At 31.3% G+C, this 15,040-nt stretch overlaps 1 protein-coding gene across 1 annotated transcript; it reads right to left on the bottom strand.

Annotated features, from left to right (window-relative positions):
- Positions 1–319: 319 nt before the first annotated feature.
- On the bottom strand, positions 320–3,523 carry LOC108456999 (proteasome subunit beta type-4-like). Its single transcript, XM_017755787.2, has 6 exons — positions 3,265–3,523; positions 3,078–3,154; positions 1,897–2,026; positions 1,182–1,341; positions 906–1,091; positions 320–600 (listed from the first exon to the last, which is right to left on the bottom strand). Exons 1-6 carry the CDS (start codon positions 3,447–3,449, stop codon positions 487–489), a joined length of 852 nt encoding a protein of 283 aa, XP_017611276.1. The 5' UTR covers positions 3,450–3,523; the 3' UTR covers positions 320–486.
- Between the last annotated feature and the right edge of the window lie 11,517 nt (positions 3,524–15,040).

Genomic DNA, 15,040 nt, shown 5'->3' with positions numbered 1-15,040 from the left:
TACTTTCACCTAGTTAGCTCCACGTGGTGGTTCTATGATTTTATTGTCAGAGAATGAGCAGCTGTTTTTGATCTCTTATATTGCTAATGCTGGACCATGATCGGTTCAAATTTTAGTTCACGAAAACTTCACCTTATTACCCTATATAGTTCACTACGATCATTCTCCTATTGGGGTCAACACAGATAACTAATGTGTATATTCATCATACTAGTATTTATTTGTATTATAATTTTTTTGGAAAAAAATTGCCACGTCCGGAAGAGAATGGTCAATCTAACATCAAGAATGGACAACATCACTCGGAGCCTAAAAATAGTTAAGTAAAGCATACGCTGTCGCATTAAATCAAATGACAATCAGCCTCAAACTCAATAAGTTTCAACCAGACATAAAACATGAAACAAGTTGTCTTCCATCTATGTTTAATGTTCTTTTCATATGATCGCATAGAAGATTCCAGAAGGAATGAAAAGTTTGCTACAGCTACCATGATCCTATAGCACCCTGTGCAGGGTTCTCAAAAGCAGAGAATTCCCAGTACGTCTTCAATGAATATGGCTGGGAAATTGTCACACCATCTTCAGTAATTTTAGCTATCTGCATTCAACAGATTACAAGTACATGAAACAAAAATATTGATAAAAATTTACCCGGCCATCAAATAGACTTGATTAAGAGCCATCTTAACAGGCAACCATACAACAGCTGTACACAGCATGTAACAAATGCCAGTTAGTCTATAAGAATAGTAACATCCATTGAGATCATTAACTACTTGCAAAAGTCTAGGACACCATGCACTTTTCTACTGTTCTAGAAGTTGCTGTCGAATGGCATGGATTGAAAAAAAAAAAAAGAATTTAAAGAAAGCAGTCAAAATGTTAAAAGAGAAAAGACCGAACCTGAAGCTTGTTAACAGCTGATCTATCACGATAGAGGAGAACACGCATGCATTTCTCCAATAGTCTAACACCATCTTCAAAGCTCAAGTTCTCATGCCACTCTTGACGAAGAATTGGCCGAGCAAGGTGATTTCCAAACCCAGTTGCAACATGATTGTCCTCAAAGTTTACACCAATCATACTGACCTGATGAGTCATAGTTATAATAATGGTCAGTTACAATAAGCCACAAATAGCTCATTTCTGAACAATAGAACAATAAAACTTTGAACCTACCGTTCCAAGATACTTTTGTCCATTTTTAACCCCACCAAGTACAAGGGAGTTCCACAATGGGTTGAACTTGTTACGCCTGTTATACATGACTCGAGTCAAGTAATTGTGCACCTCTTTAGGCCCCAAAGAGTTGCCATCATCCCACATATTGTCATACAAGCTACAATAATCAAACATAAAAAAGAAACAATTTTCTGTGAGAATGTTACCAACAAAATCCAAATGAAAATTCAGGGAAAGAAAAAGGAATAAGATAACTCATGAATGAATAATTAAAACAAAAGTACTTATAATCTTAGGGAGTGCTTGGTTGAGTTAAAAAAATAGAGGGATAGGAGGGAGTGGAAAAGTGGGGAAAAAAAATTTTAATGGGCTTTGGTAGGGAAGAAAAATGAGAGGAAAAAAGAGGTGAACTATTTTCCATCATAATGCATAAAAACCAATCAATCCAAATTGAGGAGAGAAAATGGCAAATGTAGAATTATGTATTTTTTTGAAAGTTTCATTTTCTTTCCTCTCATTTTTCAACTCTACAAAGGAATAAATGAAAAGAAAATTACTCTTTTTTTCAAAAATTTTTCCATCTTTCCTACCAAGCACACATATGGAAAGATAAATTATATTTTCTTTCCACTTTTCTAACCCTTCAATTTTCCATCTTTTCAATTTTCTTTCCACTCTACCAAGCAAAGCCTTAGTGACAGCCAATCCTTACATAAGCTCATCAAGATAACGCAAAATCTCTTGGAAATCACTGATTTCTCCACTTGCACCCAGAAGAGAATGCTTGCCAATAGGCTTCATTCGCTCCACACTCTTGTACCGCAGTGTAGACCCATAAGAACCTGTCAATTAACAGGATTTAGGCATAAAACAAGTGCATTCATTGGTGTAGTGGAAGTAGGGACCATTGACTTAGGCAATGAATATCAAATAGCGCATTTTAGCTTTGAAGCAACACCAGGGCGCTTGAAACAGCAGACTTCCAGCACAAAACAAGAAAAGAAGAGGGAAGAGGAAGGAGAATGAAAACCAAAAGCTACAAAGCATGCATAGCAAATGAACTATAAGCAAAATGTACTTTCCTAGTAAATGCAAACTTGTTTTATGGGAAACACAGATTTGAAGAAGTCTTCTAATTTAGGACTTTAATGTGAAATACCATGAGACTGAGAAGTACAGAGAGCTTTAAATAACTCCCAACTCCATTTCCCTCTATGATAATCTCGCAACCACACAAAATGCCTCAACAGGATCTCTTTTACCTCCATAAGGAGAATTATGCTACTCACTTTGCAAAATAGAGTAGACAGCAGACAAGAAATTTAATAACGAAGGCCTAATTATACAAATGAGGCTACAATTAAACAAACATATAGACTCCATGTTCTAGCCTACAATATGGAATCCATATCAAGTATTGATCATTTCGAGCATACCATCAGACAAGCATTGTATCAAATGCTATGTTAAATAATATATGCTATGTCCAGATTTTCTATAAAAAAGTTCTGTCAGAAGCTACAGCAAAGTATTACCTTAAACTGACAATTCTTAAGCTACTTAGCAATGCTTAAATCCTCCAATTGAATCATATAATTTAAAACATCATTACATACAGAATCAAAGGGTCGATAAAGGATCATTCCATAATTCACATTTATAACTACGATCCAAAAGCATTAAAAAGAAAATGAATTCGGATCAAGGCTGCTTCAAGCTAATTGAATTCATCTTTTAAATCCTAAAACACCCCAAAAGGGCACAAAACTTCATTTTAATTTTTCCACTTGCATGCTTTTCCAAGAGCATTATGTACTTTAAATAACAAAACCAACTCAGACGAATAAAAAATCAGAAGAAAAAGAAAATGCTTAAGAAACTGTATGAGCTGACCTCCCATATCAGCAGCCATCAAAATCCCATCTTTATACTTTAAAGCCACAACAGATGTTCCAGTCACATAGGGGTACCTATCAATTTAAAATTAAAAAATAAAAAAAAAAGAGTAAAAAGGGGGATTTTCAAATACCCAACATCCAAAGAAAACCCTAGTTCAATTGAAATAAGACAAGTAACATACAGAGTCCTTTGAGAGTCAGATTCAGGGCTGAGCAAGCTATTTTCGGGTTGCTTTGAAGCCATGAATTGCATTAGAAAAAAAAATTTAAAAGGAATAGGAGGAAAAGGTAAAACCTGTGGTTGTTTTGAAGTAGGAAGTGTTAGATTAAGAAAACAAAAGAGGGTAATGGAATAACTTACATTCATTCTGATTTAAGGGTATAGATCGCTATATAATAATTTTAATGGAGTTGTGTGTTTCGTTTTCCTTTCTCTCAAGAAACTCCTTTTTTACGAAAACAGGCCCTGCTCCAATTGTTAACGGGCTTGGAATTTGGGACACGGGTTTTCTCTTTTCTTAGGGTAAACTAATTAGAGTTACCAAAATTTTAGGGTATTTTTATTTTAGTCACTTAAAATGAAATTCTTATAATTTCATCACTTAATTTTTAAAGTACTTTTATTTTAGTCACTCAATCATTAAATCTCTAATTGTAATTAATTATACATGCTGTATCACGTTTACACTTTCATTTTGACCATCGAACTTTTTATTTCGATCACCTAAAAATATCATTTTATTGTATTGATTGGGGTAAAAATTAAGGATTAAAATGAAAAGTAGTAAAACAATACATTAAAAATTATCAAATTGTATTTATTATCATATTTTCAAAAATTTTATATTTTTTTCAATATTGAAATTTTAAGTTTCAAAAGATGAAAATCAATTAAATAAATTGTTGAAATTTTTTATCCCTTGATAATGTCAACCAATTTGTTAGTATAATATTGAAATTAATTAAATTAATCTTCTTCTAAATTTTAAAATATTATTTTATATTTCCAGATTATTCTTAATGAAATCAACTCGATAACTCATGTTTAATAATTTTCTACAAAACTTAATTTTTTTATTATATAATCTTGAATCTTCCATACTCAACGGAAGCAAAGAAAAATTATTGCAATTAATTGAACTAATTACTTTTTATTCATTTGAGTAAAGAAGTGATGAAAAAAATTCGATTTTGTTTGACAAGGAATATAAAATTAATTAATTTAATTAATGGTAAGAATTTTTCTTTACTATTAACTTAGTTGAAATACTCAAAATCATATAATTAAAAGAAACGTGGGTTTCATGGACAATTATAAAAGATGATTCATTTGAGTTTATTTTAATTTGGAAACATAAAATAAAAATTTTAAATTTTAAATGAGATTAAATTAATTAAATTAATTATTTTCAATATTATAATAACAAATCGATTGACATTATCAAGAGATAAAATATTTTCAATAATTTATTTAATTGATTTTGATGTTTTAAAATTTAAAGTTCCAATATAAAAAAATAAAACTTTTGGCAAGGGTAAACAAGTATAATTTGACAATTTTGAAAGCATTATTATTATTTTTTTGTGAAATACAAGAACAGGGCAAAGCTCGAAACAACAACATGACTACCACGACTCGAACCTAGATCACACTTGGGGCAATGAGCACTCTGACCATTAGGCTATCACATGGGGTTCAAAGTATTATTTTAGTTTCTATTGCTTTAATACTTAAATATTTTTACCCAATCAATTCTTAAAAAATGATATTTTTTGGTGACCAAAATGAAAGCAACCTAGAAGTTGGGTGACCAAAATGAAAGTGAATATGATGTGGTGCGTATAATTAACTGGCATTAGAGATTTAACGGTTGGGTGACTAAAATGAAAGCACCCTAAAAGTTGGGTGACCAACTAGAGAATTTACCTTTTTTATTTTTATTTGCATTCCCCACAAAATTTATAATTTATAATAGGGGTAAATATCAAATTTATAATGGACTTTGATCAAATGTGTAATTTGATATATGAACTTATAGTTGGTACAATTATATACATGAAACTTGAATTGTGGTTAATATGTATACATAATACTTTGATTTTGATTCAATTGTACACATTTAAATAAATGATTACATAAATTAATTTTCGTATTGAATTAATATAATTGTTCATGTAAGCAATATATATCAATGTAAAATTGTGTTAATTCAATATTGTTGTTAGTAATTTGTAAAAATCAAATCAAATCAAAATTTCATGTATAAAATCACACAAAATCAAAGTTCATATACGACATTACACATTGTATCAATGTTTATATATAATTTTGATATTTATCCCTTTATAATAATTTATACTATTGCTTAAATATGTGATTAAGTTTATATCGTAAGTAAAATCAACACCAATTTAATCAAGGAAATTAGTAAAAAACCCTTTTATATTTTAAATAAAATATATTATTAAAAGGTGAGATGCCATTTGCATCTCTAATGTCGACAGCTGAGAGTTAACCTTATCTTTATGAGATCTAACTTTATCTCTAAGTCCTCGAACATCATTTCTCAAATAGTGTAGAGCATTGAGGATGGTAACATTAATCTCAGACGAAGGTTGAGCAGCTTGAGAGAAAGATGCCACAGGAGGAACATGCTCGGGTACCAAAATGCATTCAAATGTGCCTTCGACGTTGTCATCATCATTTGTAGTCGGATGACTACTCTTGACCCATTCACCGAAGTTGACATCATAATGATAACTGACATGGTGAAGTGCCGCATAACTAATAGGCTAATTAGAAGAAATAGAGGTGTCTCCAAGGGTACTAACGCTTACATAAGTGCCATAGGAAAGGGTGAGTTTTGTATTCATCGCCCTCCTAATAGCCTTAGTGATGTCATTGAATGTAATAAGGGCTAGGTTGGGATGCCTATCGAAATAGACAGAATCAAGCCACCAATAATAAGTGTTACGAATCTTGGCAAGTTTCTTGATAGGACGTAAGTTCCAAGTGATCATCAAATGGAGAATACGATCATGGATATTGAGTTCGAATGTGAATCTGGACTCAATGAAAAAAGTGGGATTGAACAATCTTTTTTTGTTAGAGTTGCCTTCGGGAGATAAATGAAGCAAATTTCCAAACTCTTTCAATGTTAGATGAATGAGGGTGTTCATTAAAAAAGATGCAATGGTAATAACAGTATCGCTGAACTCATCATGTTCGTGTTTAGCGTTAAAGAAAAAAGCTCAAACAAGATTGTACAAAGTTAGTGAAGAAAATTTAAGAAAATCCATCCAATCCCTATTTTGAAAAATATAAATATAAGCAAAATTTATCCCTTCTAACATGGCTACATCTATCTTTCTAGACTCCCATACCTGTTTTGATGAAAAATTCCCACCGAAACGTTCACATAACACATCAGAATGAAAAAACTCCTTGAAAGATGATCTAAGACCACTAGAAGAATTTGAAGATGATGCACCAGTTTTAGGATGTTTCTTAGGGCCATACTAAAAACCTAAGCACTAAAGATGCACTAAGACACAAAAAATTTTGTTAGGGATTTAACAAACACTTGGTGTGCAAAGGTTTTGAAACGAAATGTTAAGAAAAGTTTTAGAAATAGGATACCCCTACAATAAAACACAATATATATAGTTCAAATCCTCCTAATAACTCATCAAAAAGCAATATTTCAACCTACATTGCATAAAATCAAAATGAAAATTTTAGATTTTACCTCAAAAGCGTTGAAATATTGAAAACCTTGAGCAATGTTGCTGAAATCTTGATGCTAAGGTGTTAGGAAGGATTTGAATGTCAAGATTTCATAAAAAAATTAAAGTTTTTGACAAGATTTGAGGCTTGGATAACCTCTTTGTGAAACTTATAAAACCTTATTGGATGACCTCTTATTTAAAACAGTGACCTCTTATTTAAAACAGTGACCTCTTATTTAAAACATACTCTTTTAAATTACATTTAAAGACTAAATCTAAATAAACAATATGGTACTTAAACATAAAATATTACAAAATTACAATAAATCAAATAAATATACTTAAACATAAAATATTACAAAATTACAATAAATCTTTCTTAAAAAAACCTTCTGATAATTACAGATTCATTAAAATAAACTCCTATAATACACCACCCCAACAACACTATATGCATAATAGCCCGATATGTCTCTTCCTTGGCGTAGTCCTGGCACTGTCCTTCCAGGCGCAATCTTTTAACATAGAAACTTCAAACATAAAAACAACATAAATAAGTTAAGAGAACTTAGTAAGCTTTATCATAGAATTACCTTGATGGATACTTTTTATTTTCATAGGAACTCCTATATGCCAACATTTCTTCTAAACCATTTATTTTGAATAGGTATTGCTACAGTTATAGCTCCTTATCCGCCAACTATCATACTCTTATCATACCCATATCTTCCTTATCTATCTAACTGAATATCCTTCCAGAGATTTCAAAAATCTCTTTGTCACGTATGTGCTTCTCTACAAAACATGCCCACAGAGCCCACCTCAAACTAACCCTACCTTAACACATACACTTAACTCAAATAGTTGTTCACAAACATTTATCATGGTTAGATACATATACGTTTAAGGAATACTTTCATAGACAATTTACTGCACAGAACTATACTGACAAGGTACTACATAGATCATTCAGATAACTTCCATTCTATTTTACTCCAGAACCACAGACTCTCAAATAATCAATAATCAAATTTCATATGGTTTTAGACAAAGTCATTATACAACTCAAACAAACCATATTCCATATAACTCTAATTCAACCATTTCATAACACAATAAAAGCCACATTGTCCCTTTCTTAAGTCATACATTGCTACGAATATATCCATCTCCAACATTATCAGACCATCATCATGAATACCTTTATTAACATACAGACACACAATTATTTTTCAAAACTTATTCATTAATTTTACAGATCTTACTCCACCCTTAACCCTGAGCATGTCAATATCTTATCATAGCCATACATTATTTAAGAATCAATAGAATTTATCCATAATTTACCATAAAAACATATATACACAACTAATCAGACATTAGATTATGCCACAAAGGGAAAATAGAATACGCCATAAAGGCATCATATAGAACCTCTTGTTTGCTATGCTGACGGACTGCACAGAAGATGCCATGATTTCTTCTTTATAAACTTAAACAGAATTTTATGTATTGTGATCTGTCATTTCGATTTACACATTATCAAAGGCTTCACCATGAACAATACATACAGAAATATCATATCATACCATGGGACTTAACAACATTTTCCTACACACATTCATGTATCCTGCTGTGCCATTCCGATTTCATCTTACTAAAGGCTACACTATGAATGGTTTCAAATCATACCAAGCCATAGATCATAACCACATGGTCTTTCATTTCTTTTCATATTGTGGCTTGCCAATTTGGTTAGCACAATTGCTATCATACCAGAGGCATCATAAAAGGGACCTTCACATGGTATTCACTTGCCTAGATAAGTTAGCACTTTTGACCATTTTACACTATTCTTACATCAGAATTCACCTGCATGCTTACCAATCATCACTTTTTGTTACAGAATTTTTATACATATCAATATAGCACACAACTCATCCTTACTATACTCATACTATTACCATTTATTGTAAATATCTTCTACCATACATATATACTTGAACATTACACATAGTAGAGTTAGGGTTGAGACTCACCTCCACTCACCCACAGTAATTTGAAGCTCCCGACACAATCATCCATCATGAAGTAGTAACAACCACTGCTTAGAGAACATAGAAACACTATTAAAAGCATATTTGTATACAACTTACCATCACCTCACACACTTACAATCCCCATGCAAAGCCTTATACTTACACCTTACTATTCATACACTCCTTATAAACTTACTTTTTCAGAATTTAACATGTAAAATTGTAATACTTACCCAGAGATTGAATAACCACTAGTTAAACCAAGAATCTAAGGTTCCGGTACAAGGAAGAAGAAATGAAATTGGTTCTAAAAAAGACTCAAAGAATAACATTTTGAATCAAGAAGGAACTCCTCTCAGAACCTTTATGTCACATATATAATCCAATCTCCCTTATAGACATTCAACAAGTGTCACTTAAATTCAGAGCTTGTCTTTCTTATTGGCCTATAGACTCCAAAAGAAACATAAATAAAAATCATGCATAATAAATATTAAAACAATCAATTCAGTTGGTTCCTAACCAAGCACTTCACAACCCAACGAGAACAGTGCTAAGACAAACTGGGTGTATTATATATTTGGCAATAAATCATACTGTAATTTACCTTTTTGTCCTGCTAAAACCTTTACTTTTTGGCTAATCAGAATAATCTAAAATAAAATTTCCACTTAATTACTCGGCGTATACTATGCACCCACAAGCATGCACCGAAAGAAATAAATGGACGAATTACAACTCACCAAACACAAGTTCTTTCACTACTATATGCCTTATCTTTGAACTCGTTTAAACTGGGGTGTGACATGCTAGACAAATAATGTCAAAATAGATCAATCAACCAAATAAAAACTTCCCCTATCTTATTGCATACGAGAGCCATGAACACCATATTATCATGCTTTTTCAAACAATTTCAACCCATAATTTTTTTTTGAAAAACATCAAAGTGGAAGAATGTATAGAAACAAAAATTCAAGGTAAGATGGTAATACCTAACTCTCTCTTAAATGTCCAAAATCTTTCTTTATCTAAAGGTTTTGTAAAACTGTCAGCTAATTGGTTCAAAGTGTCAACAAATTCTATAACTACATCTCATTTTTTTGAACATGATCTATAATGAAATGATGTCTAATTTCAATGTGTTTAGTCCTAAGAATGTTGGATGAGATTTTTAGTAAGAAAAATTCCACTAGTATTGTCACACTTGATAGGAATGGTATCTATATCAATTCCATATCCCATAAGTTGTTATTTCATCCATAAACTTGAGCACGAACTATTGGCAAAAATATATTCTGCTTTGGTGTTAGAGAATGCAACACTATTTTTTTCTTTGAAAACCATAATATGAGCGCCTAGGAATTAACTAGTTTGCAACCTCCAAATCTGCATCTGATAATGCATGCAAGCTAAAGAATGAACTTTAGAATACTAAAAGCTTAAATTATGAGTGTTTTTAAGGTATCTAAATATTCTCTTAAGGGCTTTTAAATGTGATTCCTTAGGACATGATTGATATCTAGTACTCGAGCAAACATTAAACATAATATCTAGTCTACTTGCGTTATGATAAAGTAAAGAACTAACCATAGGCCTATATAATTTTAAATCAACACATTTACCTTCTTCATCTTTGTCAAGCTTTGCAGAATAGCTCATTGGTGTAGCTTGTGGTTTGAGATTGTCCATCCCAAACTTCTCGAATATTTCCCTTGTGTACTTAGCTTGATTAATGAAGATGTCATCTTTCCTTTGCTTTAATTGCAGTCCCAAAAAGAAGTTTAATTTTCCCATCATGCTCATCTCAAATTCATCTTGCATTAACTTTGAAAATTCTTGACAAAGAAGATCATTAGTAGATACAAAAATAATATCATCAATGTGACAGCCCTAATTTGACCCTAGTCGAAAAGTGGTTTCGGGACCACAAAACCGAGTCACGAAAATAATTAGATGTTATATTCTGTGCTTATTATATGTGAAAGTGCATGTGTGAAAAATTTCATGCTTTGATTTTGTCATTTGTATGTGAAATTATTAAATAGGACTTATGTGAAAATTTTTGAAAATGTGATAGGTTAATTTGAAATGGCCAAAATAATTTATGGTGTAAAATAGGTGGATTTGTATGTCAAATTTTCCATTTTAATTTGTAGTGGCTGGCCATAATGATGATGAGAAGCAATATATGCATTATATATTAATATTATAATAGTTAATGGCTTAAATTATGAAATAAAAATCAATTAAAATAAGAAAAGATGATAAAAAGAAAAACAAAATGTTTTGGTTCATCTTCTTCCTTAGCTTAGCCGAATCTTAAAGAAGAAAAGGGGAGATAGCCATTCGGTCACCTTTGAGTTGGAATTAAGGTAAGTAATTCATGTTAGTTTTTGAGATTTTAGCATAATTTAAGCTAGTTACTAAGTCCCTTACTTAGCCCATGTCAAAATTTTGAATTGTGTGGTGATATGTGTAATCGGCTATGGAAGAATTTGAAGGGAATGGTTGTTGTCTTCATGTTTTAATGAGTAATTGTAGATGAGTGAAGTTTGAGCTAGCTAAATGTTCATATAGGTGCATTAGATAAAAAGGTGAAATCAGCTTGTGTGTATGTGTAGTTGCCAAATGTGAATTTAGATAACATTGAGTAATGTTGCATTTTAAAATGATGAAATGGAGATTTAAGCTTGATAGAATTTTGTTAAGAATGAATGAAAGAATATGTGTATTCGACTATGGATGTTTGGATAATAAATTAGTGTGGATGCCTTGATGAGTTATGCTCAAATTATAAGTTGAATTTAAAGCTTGTTAAATTTGCTCTTAATATTTCCGGACAAGTTACTTAGTTAAGCTTGTTAAATTTGCTCTTAATATTTCCGGACAAGTTACTTAGTTAAGCTTGTTAAATTTGCTCTTAATATTTCCGGACAAGTTATTTAGTTAAGCTTATTAAATTTGCCCTTATTATTTCCGGATAAGTTACTTAGTTAAAGAAAATTTTAAAGTACTTAGTTAATTGATACTAGGTTAATGGTGTGTGTATAAATTAATATAAACTTTGTATAGGTACTAAAGGTTGTAGATGAATTCGGCCTTGGGAGAAATTTTGGTATAAAATGCTTGAATGTTAATAGGTTATTGCTTTAATGACCGAATGTGTCCATGGCTAATGCATGGACTAGTTGATCAATATATGTTAAATGGGAAACGTAAATAAATACCTATTTGATGAGCTATATATATATTCAACTATATGGTAAAGATATATATATGAAAATATGATAAGCCTTATGAGTTTTGTGTTTGTGTATGTGAACTAAGTATACAATGAATATTCAGCTATAAGCTAGCTTGATGGGACCTTAATAAATTAAATTTTGTTTGAATTAGCTTAAGAGCTTAGAGAACCAAGGTTGGATAGGGGAAAAGAGAAAGTGGTTGAATAGCCGAACCGAGACTGTTCGAAAATATATTCGAGGTAAGTTTTAAGTAGTTAAATATATATAATATTCGACAATGACATGATAGATTATGAGAATTAAGTATTACTTGTCATATATGTATATGGCCGAATGGCAATTATAATGGAAGTAAAATGTGATACGCTTTCATGATCAAATGATAGTGTCAGATGAATTTGAGTAAGATGTTACGTGTAAACTATCAAATGTTGAATGTGAGTGATGAAATGAGATAAAAGTGAATAAAATGTAGGATGATATATTCGAATAATGCTTGTACCCAATTTGGTGTGATTGCGTTATATGAAACTTATTGATTTGAATATCGCACAATATTATTCGGGCCTTTGAGCCTAGCAGGCTATAATGCCGGTGAGATACTATTCAAACCTTTGAGCCTAGCAGGCTATAATGCCGGTGAGATACTATGCAGGCTATAATGCCGGTGAGATACTATTCGGGCCTTTGAGCCTAGCAGGCTATAATGCCGGTGAGATACTATTCAGGCCTTTGAGCCTAGCAGGCTATAATGCCGGTGAGATACTATTCGGGCTTTTGAGCCTAGCAGGCTATAATGCCGGTGAAATGATATCGGGCTTCGAGCCTAGCAGGCGAAATGCCGGTGAATGAATTCAAGTTTTTAAACCTAGCAGGCTGAATGCCGATGATTTGATAAAAGTCTAAAACTAAGATACCTCGTGTTAGAATGACAAATGAATACATTTAATACATTAAGTTGGCCAAGTACGTATTATGTATTTATATGTGAGTATGATTTGAATTGAATCATAAGTGTATAATGTGATACATATGTAAATAAATGTTATATCTATATCTATGATCATGATACATTCGGTCAAGGTGTGAAAATATGAGAAAATATTTGATTTATTTATGTCATATTAATTCAGATTAAGTGAAATTAGAATGCTAATTGTGCATTATGTGCTTGTGTATATTCGGCCAAATGATAATATATCTAGAAAATGACCTCTTGAGAAATTGAATAATTGATGTATAATTGAGTTTATTTGTTGCATTGCTTAAAACTTACTAAGCTTATGAAAGCTTACTCCGTTTGTTACGTTTCTCTGTTTTATAGATTGTTGACTCCAGTCACCTACTCGGAAAGGGATCGTCAGCAACTTGTCACATTATCTATCATTTTGGTATTACTATGTTTTGAAGCTAGTATGGCATGTGTAGAATAGACTTAGGTGAATGGTATTTTTTGAGATGTTGTTGTATATGGGTCATGCGAATATGGTATCTTTTGAATGTTTGCATAAAGTTTTTGAATGCATATAAAAGTAAATGTTCTTATATCAATGTGATTGTACAAATGTGATATTTTGGGTTGGTAACACTTCATAACCCATTCCGACGATGGATACGGGTTATAGGGGTGTTACAATCAACATATATTTGAACTATTAATAAATCATTGTCTTTTCTTTTAATAAAAAGTGTTATGTCAACCTTCCCTTTAGTAAAACCTTTTTCAACAAGATAATTTGATAATCTTTCATACTAAGCTCTAGGAGCTTGTTTCAAACCATATAAATCTTTTGAAAGTTTGAAAACATTGTTTAAAAATTTTGAATCTTCAAAATCGGGTGATTGTTCAACATATACTTCTTTATTTATAAAACCATTTAGAAAAGAACTTTTTACATCTATTTAATATAATTTAAAGCCATTAAAGCATGCAAAAGTTAAAAGCATCCCAATGGCTTCCATTCTATTTACGAGTGCATATGTTTCATCATATTCTTTCCTCTTGAGTGTAACCTTGAGCACCAAGCTAGCCTTATTCCTCACTATGTTTCCACTCTCATCTAGCTTATTCCTAAAAACGCACTTAGTACCTATAGTAGATTTTTCACTAGGTATTTTAACAATAGTCTACACTTTACTTCTCTCAAATTGGTTTAACTATTCTTGCATAGCCAATACCCAATATTCATAATTTAATTTTTTTTTGGTTTTTTAGGCTCAATGTATGAAATAAATGCAAGATAATTACATGTATTTCTAAAATAAGATCGAGTGGTTACCTCTTTGGATAGACCTTTGAAAATCTTATCATTCTTCCCATAGTTTAACTCTTTTGGATCAGTGACTTCCATATCCTCTACTGAAAGCTCATTTAGAGTTATCTTCCCACTTGATGATTGATCAAATTTATTATTATTGTGAAAAATTTACGCATCATCATCAACAATACAAGACTCCGTTCTAGGAGGAAGGTTAGAGTCATAAAAAACAAGATGTATAGACTCTTTTACTACTAATGTTCTTTTCTTAAACACTTGAAAAGCTTTAGAATTTAAAGTATAATAAATAAAAATTCATTTATAACTTTTTGCAACAAATTTACCAAGATTGTCTTTGTCATTGTTTAAAACAAAGCACTTGCATCCAAAAGGATGAAAATAGATAATGTTAGACTTTTTATTTTTTGAAAAATTCATATGGAATTTTCTTTAAAATAGACTTAATCATTACTTTATTAACAATATAACAAGCGATGTTTGTAGCTTCTGCCTAAAAATATTTTGGTAAATTGCTTTCACAAAGTATGATTCTAGCCATTTCTTCTAAAGTTCTATTTCCCCCCTCAACAACTCCATTTTTTAAGGGGTTCTAGGTGTAAAAAAATTACGGCTAATTCCATTTGAGTTGCAAAAATTTTCAAAACCAAGATTTTGAAATTCGAT

This window comes from Gossypium arboreum, chromosome 13 (genome assembly GCF_025698485.1).
Source record: "Gossypium arboreum isolate Shixiya-1 chromosome 13, ASM2569848v2, whole genome shotgun sequence".
In the NCBI taxonomy this organism is placed as follows: domain Eukaryota; kingdom Viridiplantae; phylum Streptophyta; class Magnoliopsida; order Malvales; family Malvaceae; genus Gossypium; species Gossypium arboreum.
The sequence above is the reverse complement of the archived record's forward strand: the minus strand, read 5'-3'. Positions and strand labels throughout refer to the sequence as shown.

Coding starts and splice junctions, on each gene's coding strand:
- LOC108456999 (XM_017755787.2), bottom strand. CDS start 3,449: ATGAATGTAAGTTATTCCATTACCCTCTTTTGTTTTCTTAATCTAACA. Junction 3,155..3,264: donor TCTGACTCTCAAAGGACTCT/GTATGTTACTTG, acceptor TTAAATTGATAG/GTACCCCTATGTGACTGGAA. Junction 601..905: donor CAGCTGTTAACAAGCTTCAG/GTTCGGTCTTTT, acceptor TGTTGAATGCAG/ATAGCTAAAATTACTGAAGA.